Genomic DNA, 10787 nt, shown 5'->3' on the forward strand with positions numbered 1-10787 from the left:
GAATACTTCTTTATGCAATGCTTCTATATGGCTGACACTCTTTGTTGCTTCGATACTGTCCAACCTCTACCGCTTTTGAGGTGGAAACTTTGATCAATGTACCATCATAGGAAATGTACCTTGGAACATAAAAATCTTGCAAAACATGAATAAAAGTGAAGTATTCATGTGCAAGTCCCATACACGATTTGAAGCTAGGCTCTATGATTGCAAATCTTTCCCAAGAGGACCTTCTTGCACATCCATTTTAGCTTGCAAAGGTGATATAAATCCATAAGTTAGAGCAAAGAAATTGAGTTACATTGTTGTATAATGCTAAACCCTTAAAAGTGGAAAGTATGTTCATTAACTACTTATAGGTACGAAAAGGAAAAGGGTAGGAAGGGTCACAAAGACCAACCACATTTGGGCATTCTTGGTCTTAAATAAGTAGACATAGTTGTCAATGATTTCCAACTAAGTCTTAAAAATTATGGACACCTCAAAAAGAAGTTTCCATCATGTGCCACATATCTTGTTGGCTCCTCCTCAAGACTAACGAGGGTGCAAATGGAAGCAAAACTAGGTCTGCATAGGGATGAAGAAAATGTTCTCATTACTAGTACTAAGAAGGATGGATTATCCACTTCTTCATCTAGAATTGATAATGATCTTGGTTGTGATGAAGATTTGTGATCTCATTGACCAAGCTTATGCTTAGCCAAGTGGCCCAATGGTCAATGGTATCATTGACCAAGCTTATGCTTAGCCAAGTAGCCCAATTGTCAATGGTCTCATCCACCACAAGCATATGTGTTTCCGGTCATCCAGAGAAACATTTCATCAACCATGCATATCTACTTGGTCCCAATGATACCATTGGCTATGTATATGCTTGGTTGGGTAACCCAACCAAGCATGTATAGGTTGATGAGATCATGGATTGAGCTTGCATCTAGTTGATGATGACATTGCTTGAGTTCTCAAATACATGGGTGCACAATGAGTTCTTTAATTTCTTTGGTTCTTCTTGCTCCAACATAGCATACATGCTTTTTACAAAAAATTTAAAAGGTTACAAATGAAGTCATTCATCACATCTTGTTTTCTTTCTTATATTATTTTCAAACATCGTGTATTGGTTCTCTCATATTTTATTTTTGTGCAAAATTTATAGGAATCTTTTAATTTCTTGTATGAAGTATCAAGCTTATGTAAATCCTTCCTAACCCATAACTATTTTTGGGTAATTTAATAAATCCTTTTTTGGGGTTTTAGCAATAGTTTGGTAGCAAAACAAGACATAAAAGTGTCCTTTTGATGTTTTGGCAAAAAGTTTAGAACTTAATCTAGATATTTTTTGAGTATTCCTTCGACTCTTGAGCTTACGTTAGACTCATAAAACTATGTTTAAAAAATATAAAGAAAAAAATTAGACATGATTACAAAGTGCGTACAAAAGTATAGTAACACAAATTTTAACCCAAGCAAGATTCAACTTTCACAAAAAATCTCACTTAAAGTATCCATAAGTGTTATACATATAATAATTTTTTGTTGGTATCACTCATTCATGACAAGAGACACTCTATAAGTATACTTTAAACCTTTGAACATTTCTATGATATCACTTAATCGTTGTATCTTTGAAATTATATAGATGACAGTGTAACCAACAATCAAAATAAGGTTTGAATTTGATGTTTTACATTGTATTAGGTCCCCTAAAACTCATGCTACTCATAATATCATATTAAAGACATGCAAAAAGTATAGTTGATCTTGGAACTTGTTATACATGTCAAATAATGTGCAAAGGATCAAAATTTGCCCAATTGTTAGCATCCACAAGATTTAGTTTTGAGTCCATAAATCATAGTAAGTATGATTTTCTAACTCACAAAAGCAATCTAAACAGATGCAATATGGTTACTGTTAAACTATGGGAATTTAAGACTATGCACAAACTCATCCTAATCAAGAACTATGGCCATTTTATCAAAAAGTTGAGAAAACTGCTTGAAATTTCGGTGATAGCTTGACCTTAAAACATCAGGTAAAACTCAAAGTTGTAAGTGTGAGTTTGAGTTCATAATAATTTCAATTTTTTTCTAGCACATAAGCTAATATGGTCAATAATCAAAAACCCAAAATACCTTATCAATGCCTTAGAATAATTCTAGGGAGTGGCTAATTCAATAGGATATAAAAGTGTCGTAGGACATTTTTTTGTCCTACCAAACTAGTGTTAATGATTTTTTGGTCCTTCTATCAAACTAGTGTTAATGTATTTTTTTGTTTCTCTTGGCTGTCATGTAGTTGTGGAAGTGTTCAATATGTATTATGAATATTTTTCTCTAGTTGGTTGGTATCTTCTAATATTGAACTTTGGTACATTGAAATTCTTGTTTGTTTTTTGTCAATCTTATTCTTATGTGGCTTATGCGTATTGGTGTCCATATAGTTGAATATTATCTTTAAAGATAATAATAATAATAAACTGTCGATTTTATTATAAGGAAGGGGTGATCATCCGCAAGTATGTCCTTACAAAATTTGACTCAAAAAGGCCATGCCTAACCATAAGATAAACATACCCCCACCTCTAAAAGACTCCTAGTGACTACAGGATCCTTAGTACTGACTACCCATCTAAGGTCATGAAAATTTTCCCTAATGAGGGGTAACACAACTGATTCCGTTAAGCCCCAGATCAATTTGCTGACGAAACACCATGCCATTGCGGACCCCCAAACAACTAGCATTATTTCTAGATGCAGGTATGGCCAATGACCCATAGGCATCTCCCATCAGAGCCACATGCTACCTATCACCCAAAACATACTTTGACATTAGCCCAACATTCCAAATTGCCCTCTCCAATCTCTTCCATACTTCTCTGGTAATCGGGAAGTTCCACATCAAATGGCAGATTCCATACAATTCTTTGTTCAAACATGTAGATATTCTTACTGATTGAATATGACTACCATAAAAACATTTGGTGAGTTATTGCCTTTGACAAGCCTTCTAAAGGAAGTTAGTCAAGTGCCTCAATGTAGATGAATACAATGTCATGCAAGTTAGGATGATTTGGTCTAGAGAACATACAAGCTATTGTGGGTGGACTGTGAGAATTGATCAAACATCAAGGAAGTATTATTTCTTTTACCAAAGAAAGATAATTAAAAAGTTGAATATAAACCAACAATAGAAGTAAAAGCTATATAAAGGAGTGAATCAACTATAGGGAAGTTGAGATGGTAGTATTTGATCTTGATAAGAAAGCTTGCATGTATCATAGTGTAAGATTTATTCAAGGTTGCATGAAGAAGAACATGTCATGGATACAAAGAGTGGTTTTAATAGAGCTTGTCACATCTTGGAAATCAGAGGTCCACTTAATTTTGTTCAACAACATAAGGTTTTCCTATGCAATTAAGGATTCTTTTTATAGTTAATTTGGAGCATATGATGTTATGTGTTAGATTTCTATTTGCTCTGGAGAGATAGGGGACACTCTCTCTCTCTCTCTCTCTCTCTCTCTCTCTCTCTCTCTCTCTCTCTCTCTATTATAAGAACTTGTGTTCACTCTTTACAGTTATAAAATTTCAATTCCATTGGCATCCATTTTGGCTTCCTAGTATTGGCCTAAGCTAGATCAAGATTTCTTTACCTTGCCGTGCTTTGATGAGCTTTGACCCCTTCATTGTACTATAGATTTGGCTAATCTCTTGGCCTTCAACGTAGTGGGCCACGTGTATCAAGAGAAATAAAATTTAGTCAAGACTCTCAATTCTATATTAGCATATAATGTGGTTTGCTCTCCATTTTCTTTAAAATATCATAATAGCTAGCTTGCACATCAAGGTAAAACTTATACCTCACATATGAGATTTTGATTTTGTTAGCATATATATCATGACTTGCTTTACTTTTAAAGCCCATGAATATTATGTTTGTAAGTTATTGGTTGAGTTGGTGAAAGTATAAACATTGCAAGATTTGGATAATGGAATTAATTGAAATGTAAAATGTTTGAAGGTATCCATGTAGAAATTTGTAGATTCTTGAAATCCATAATGTTGTTCCATACAATGTACTTCACTTATGTATCTTGGAAACAACTATTACCTTGGCAAATACGAAAGATCATTCTCTATCTTTGTTTCGTAAAACCTCGAAATGAAGCTATGGAAGGCGGTGGTTTTGTAGTTTAAATGTAAGCATTTGGGACCTATTCCGTAGCAATGTTCATTGTTGTAGTGCCTTAAATAATGGGGGGCATGTTGTCCTTATTCGGTGGAGATTTGAACAACCTTTGAATGGTCGCATGGTGATGGACGCGTCTTCCTGGGTGTTTTCAAAAGAGACCCACCTTTGTACTCTCAAATTTTTAACTATTGACCTGGAACCAAATTTCTTCAAACATACTCTAAAGAAAGTGATCTTGATGTTCCCAACATTGACTAGGATCAAAATGGGGGTCTTGTGTTCACACCTCGTTCACACATGGAAACTTTAGTAAGTGGGTGGCTACACTTGGAAGGAATGTGGAAATGGAAAGGCCATGTAACAATAGTTGCCAACCATAGTTAATTGTTTGATGGGCAACTGCCTACTCCATGCACATAATAGATATAGAGGAGCTATATGATTGAGCTTTACTCGACTCCATTTTACAGAAACCTATAGTTGCCCAATAAGTGGGCTTATCATATGCAAAGACTAGTGTATAGGCAAAAAAATCAAGGGGTTAGGTTAGCAACCCCACAAGAAAATCAAGGGGTTGCATTGCACAATTGGTTTTTGAGTGTGGAAGCGATAAATGTTATGAACTTGTTCATATGTACTCAAAGTTTTCCAAGAGGGTGTTGGAAATGTGTTGGCTTAGTTGAGAAGGAAACCTTGGGAGAAACTTGAAAAGAAAAAGAAAAGAAAAGGCATGAGGAAAAGAGGGTGTATGCTATTTGGGTAAATGAGGAGAGAGAGAGAGAGAGAGAGAGAGAGAGAGAGAGAGGTGATCTGATATAATTCGGTTGAGACCCTACAGGATCTATGGGACTCGAAGCCACTATCGCAATGATAGTGGCTCTTTTACATCTGACTCATACATTTTCTGGATAATCCTATGTGGTTGCTATGTGCTTTCTTCCGTGTGAGAGAGAGATTGAGGAGGGGGTGGGGGAGAGAGAGAGAGACGAAGGAAAGGTGAGGTATCATGTGAAATAAAGACCGAAATTAAAGGGGAAAAGGAAGGGAATTAAAGAATTAATTAAGGAGGGGAAGGGGGTGCAAGGGCCTTTAAAAGGGCCACCAATTCCCATTCACTTTCACCCAAGCCAATCCAAAAAACAAGTGGTATTGCAAAACCGCCTTGTGCCAAAACAAAACCGCTCTCTCCTCCATAGCCATAGCCAACTTTCCTGTTCGTCTCCTCCTCAATCGCCATAGCCAACGTTTCCTCGCCATCGCCATAGCTTCTGTCCTTCCATGGCTTCCTCATTCCTCCTCCCTTGCCTCCTCCTCCTCCTCCTCTCCTCCCCTTCCTTCTCCATCGCCCTCGATTCCTCCCCCTCCCCCTCCTTCCTCTCTGATAACTCTTGGTGGTCTCTCTCCCTCCCCCTCATCGCCTCCCAAAGTCCCCTCTCCGCTTCGGAACTTGCCTCCTCCGCCCTCATTCTTCTTGCTGCTTCCTCCCTCGTTTGTGTTTGCTCTCTTTTGATTTACTGGTGCTCCCCCGGTGGCAATGCCTGGGGCCGCCTCCCCCGTCCTTCTTCCATCCCCGGACCTCGCGGATTGCCCCTCCTCGGTAGCTTGCTCGACATGCGTGGCCTCGCTCACGTCCGCCTCGCGCACCTCGCTTCCAGCTGCTCTGCGCTCGCTCTCATGGCTTTCAGCTTGGGCAATACGCGCGTCATTCTCACCTGCGTGCCCGAGGTTGCGAGGGAGATTCTCACGAGCTCCGCGTTTGCGGATCGCCCGCTCAAGCAATCGGCTCGACAGCTCCTTTTCGATCGGGCCATTGGCTTTGCGCCCTACGGCGCGTATTGGCGCAAGCTGAGAAAGATTGCCGCATCGCATCTCTTTGCACCCAAAAGAATTGCTGCTCATGAGCCCCGAAGACAGCTGGAGACCTCTTTGATGCTCCAAGCCATGTCCCGGGCAATGTCGGAGAATGGAGTTGTTAGAGTGCGCACATTCTTGCAGCAAGCGTCTGTGAATAATATCATGAGCTCCGTTTTCGGAAGAACTTACAATTTCGGAGCGGGCTGCGAGGAGGCGGAGAAGCTGCAGGGAATGATAAGAGAGGGTTTCGAGCTATTGGGTGCCTTCAACTGGGCTGATCATCTGCACTTCTTCAGCTTCTTCGACACCAGGCGGATTGCGCAACGCTGTGCCTCATTGGTTGTACAAGTCAGAGAGTTCGTACAGAAAATTATCGACGAGCACAGGCGGAAGCCTGCAGCGGAACGCAATTCTGACTTGGATTTCGTCGATGTATTGCTCTCACTGGATGGTGCGGATAGGCTCTCCGATTCCGATATGATAGCTGTGCTTTGGGTGAGCCTCTCCCTCGTTTATTTCTGCAATGCCCGCTTATTCGCTCGTGTTGATGCGTGAATGTGAGAGTTTATGCATTCGGAAGATAGACATGCAACCTTCTATCCACGCTTTCTGTGAGTTGGGCAATGTTATTAGATACGCCTGTTGTGCGGGAGAATGTGGAACCCTTTGCTTGTAGTGGTGTTTCTGGGAGATCAATGTAGCACGTCTATGCGATGTCTCCAGTCCAAAGATACGAATGAAAGATGTTACAGCATGGGACGTTGCTGTGTAAGGGGAAACAGTCCGTCTTGTGGGTCGTTGGGTGTAGGTCGTACAGTCGGGTCTGATTTCCGCTTTGAGCTTCGTACAGTTCAAATGGATTTGTGGTGTGAGCTGCTGGTGCAAGTAGTGCTAGCTGCTAGCGAGCAAGATTGTCAAGTGGCAAGGGAAGGACGTCAAGTAGCATTCCGTAGAAATGTCGATTTTTTCCTTGTCGTGGTGCTGTGGTTGTTGGATCCCGGTCTACTGAGCTAGCAAGTGGTGCTGGCTGGTTGGCTGGCTGCGGAAGTTGGTTTGTGTGCTTGTTTGGCTGGCTGCGGAAATTGGGTAGCGTTTGCCTGGACGATCGGGACGGTGGACCGATGGCTAGTCGTGCTAGTTGGCTGCGGAAGTGGTTTGTGTGTGCGTTCCGGGCTGTTGGCTGCGGCAATTGGGGTGCTTCGCGTAAATAATGCTGATAAAGTGAACGACGTTCGTATGAATCGACGATTGATGTGCAGGAGATGATATTTCGGGGGACGGACACGACGGCGATACTGATGGAGTGGATTCTGGCGGAAGTGGTGTTGAATCCGGAGGTACAAAGGAAGGCGCAAGAGGAACTGGACAGAGTAGTGCGGGAGAAAGGCGGAGAGGTAGGGGAAGAAGATATGGCGAAGCTACCATACATGCAAGCGATAGTGAAGGAGGCAATGAGGAAGCATCCGCCAGGGCCATTGTTATCGTGGGCGAGGCTGGCGATAAACGACGTAGAAGTGGCGGGGCACAAGGTTCCGGCAGGAACTACGGCAATGGTGAACATGTGGGCAATAATGCACGATCCGGCAATTTGGACGGAACCGATGGAATTTTCACCGGAGAGATTTCTTCCGTCTGATGGTGGTGTGGAGATTGATCTTCGTTGTGGGCATGATCTTCGTCTTGCTCCCTTCGGAGCTGGTCGTCGTGTTTGCCCCGGTCGAGCTCTTGGCCTCGCCACCGTCCATCTCTGGACTGCTCGCCTCCTCCACCATTTCTCCTGGTCTCCTCACCCTTCCCACCCCATCGACCTCTCCGAACTCCTCAAGCTATCTTGTGAAATGAAATCCCCGCTCTCCGTCTGCGCCACCCCTCGCCTCCACCATCCCCTCCCTTCCACCTCCTCCGCCTCAACGTAGCGCTCCCCCCTTCTCTTTTCCTTCCCTCCAGCTGCCTGCCTTTTCCTTTGCTGCTTGCTCCGCGTCAAGGATAAGGATGAAGTGGAGCGTCGAGTCACGTAGATTTCCACATCGTCCGTGCATGCATTCCCCCCCTCTCCCTTGCGAGTCATCGAGTTTTTCCATCAGCCCTCTTCGTCACCATCTTGTCTTCCTTTACTTACGGTATCCCCCTTTTCAGCGACGGGTTCAGTTTGTCACAAGGGAGGAGAGCTTGAAGCTTACCCCGCCCGTTCGCCCGGGCTGCCAGTTCTTATGTACCATATCGTAGCAACTGCTCTGATTACTTGGGCACAACAAGCTGCCTCCTCAATTCAATCTAGGGCTCTGTGCATTCATCGGCTAGTTCAGGCTAATTAAACCCGTCCAGATGCCAACATGCCAAGATCACTATCACAGCTCAGCTTGGCCTCCTAACACATGGCTCTTGTGACGTGAAAACTACACATCTTCCCTAGTATTCTGAGCTACAACGATGTAAAGCGTAAGTCGTTTTTTATTATTCGACACAGTCGGTCCATTTTGCTGAAAACTTCTCGACCATGACCAAATCACGTGTTTCCAATGTCATTGCTGAATGCCTTTCATTGCAGAGATTGTTGAGCCTTTTTGAAATGTTTACCATCAGCATTTATCTAAGAGTGACATGGACCATCTTTCCTCATTTTATGTCCCATTTGTTTGATTTTTCCTTTGTCTTAAAAAACCCATCGCTTCTTGACCATCAAAAAGTTCTTTACAAATTATAATAGCATAACGAAAGTGGAGTTCCTTTACTACCAAGAGTTAAACCCTTATATAAGAACTCATTTTTCATATTTCAACTCTCAACCCTTCACAAATGATCCTTCAAAGTACTTATTTCTTAGGGTTAAATGTTCTTAGGGCGAAATGTTAAAGCATCTTTAACATGCATTTAAGAAATGTTCCCTTATTTCTTAGGGTTAAATGTTCTTAGGGCGAAATGTGAAAGCATCTTTAACATGCATTTAAGAAATGGAACATAACCTAACAGTTTTCTAACATCTTTGGCATATCTTAAAAGGATAGAACATAATTGTATCCCTTCAAATCCCTCGAAGTGAGAATCTTCCATGTAGTACGCTCAAGGGGCTCAATCTCATAGACTCCTCATTTCCACATAATGCACCAAGGGGCTCAATCCCATGGACTCCTCGCAACCACACAAAGTAAGAAAACATAACCTAAATGACTCCTTCTCTCATTTCCACATAATGCACCAAGGAGCTCAATCCCATGGACTCCTCGCAACCACACAAAGTAAGAAATGAAACATAACCTAACAGTTTTCTCATTTCCACATAATGCACCAAGGAGCTCAATCCCATGGACTCCTCGCAACCACACAAAGTAAGAAATGAAACATAACCTAACAGTTTTCTAACATCTTTGGCATATCTTAAAAGGATATAACATAATTGTATCCCTTCAAATCCCTAGAAGTGAGAATCTTCCATGTAGTACGCTCAAGGGGCTCAATCTCATAGACTCCTCATTTCCACATAATGCACCAAGGGGCTCAATCCCATGGACTCCTCGCAACCACACAAAGTAAGAAAACATAACCTAAATGACTCCTTCTCTCATTTCCACATAATGCACCAAGGAGTTCAATCCCATGGACTCCTCGCAACCACACAAAGTAAGAAATGGAACATAACCTAACAGTTTTCTAACATCTTTGGCATATCTTAAAAGGATAGAACATAATTGTATCCCTTCAAATCCCTCGAAGTGAGAATCTTCCATGTAGTACACTCAAGGGGCTCAATCTCATAGACTCCTCTCATTTCCACATAATGCACCAAGGGACTCAATCCCATGGACTCCTCGCAACCACACAAAGTAAGAAAACATCATAGTTTGAATATTGAAGGCTTATATACATTATGACCATCAATTTTATTATTTTATTGAGTGGCTTCTTAAGACCATTACAATATGGGTGATGTGGGTTAGTGAAATCTTGTTTTATATTTGTTCATACTTGAAATTGCTTCCTTGGTCGAAGAGTAAGTTTGCATGAGGTAAAAATGAAAATGGATTATTATGTTGAGATATCGAGCTCCACTCGTGATATGTCAGGGTGATCATTGTGCATTTATGTCACTGACTTATTAGTTGTAGATGCGGTTGATACACCGTCCATGAATAATAGCTGGATGATAGCTATCTTTATGTACTCTAGTTAGTGGCTCAGTTAGTATGCCACTTAGGTTAGCTGAGTTTGGTTTGAGACCCACATATAGGGTTCACCTATTCCTTTTGTATTAAGAGAGTTCTTTTGGTTTACACAACTAAGAAGAGGAAAACTGTTTTCAGCCTCCACTTTTGTGTGTATTCTCCCATTGTGTATGTGAGAAAGCTGCAAGTGAGACTCCTTACTTCTCTCCCACTCTCTTCACATGGTATCAGAGCTTGGTTCGTAGTAAAGAGCTCAAGAAAGCAAACCAAGTTCATGGTGTCTTAGTAAGAGGATCAGTGTTGCTTTCCTTTTTTGAGTTTAGGAGCAAATCTCTGCACGTAGCACAATCAAAAAGTGCAAGAGTGCACAGTCTCAGATTGGGACGTCCTTTGCGATGTGCCGAGAGGATAGTATACGCCACAGGTGAGGACAAAGCCCTCGGCGATATTTTTTTGATTTGAGACCATTTCGGGGCTCGTTTCGATGGCGAAAGTTTTTCAGAAGCACTTAGAAAAGTGCCCTGTTTTTTATTATGCAACCACTGTTCCACAGGTCAGTGAAAAGTTACCGTAGAAATT

At 41.6% G+C, this 10787-nt stretch overlaps 1 protein-coding gene across 1 annotated transcript; it reads left to right on the forward strand.

Moving 5' to 3' along the window:
* Positions 1-5333: 5333 nt before the first annotated feature.
* LOC147890764 (cytochrome P450 78A4-like) lies at positions 5334-8529 on the forward strand. Its single transcript, XM_087389436.1, has 2 exons — positions 5334-6543; positions 7308-8529. The coding sequence occupies exons 1-2, from the start codon at positions 5473-5475 to the stop codon at positions 7962-7964; spliced, it is 1728 nt and encodes a 575-aa protein (XP_087245562.1). The 5' UTR covers positions 5334-5472; the 3' UTR covers positions 7965-8529.
* The last annotated feature ends 2258 nt before the right edge of the window (positions 8530-10787 follow it).

The sequence above is a fragment of the Dipteris shenzhenensis genome, chromosome 18 (genome assembly GCF_047967505.1).
Source record: "Dipteris shenzhenensis isolate YYH24624 ecotype China chromosome 18, Dip_SZ_1.0, whole genome shotgun sequence".
Classification (NCBI taxonomy): Eukaryota; Viridiplantae; Streptophyta; class Polypodiopsida; order Gleicheniales; family Dipteridaceae; genus Dipteris; species Dipteris shenzhenensis.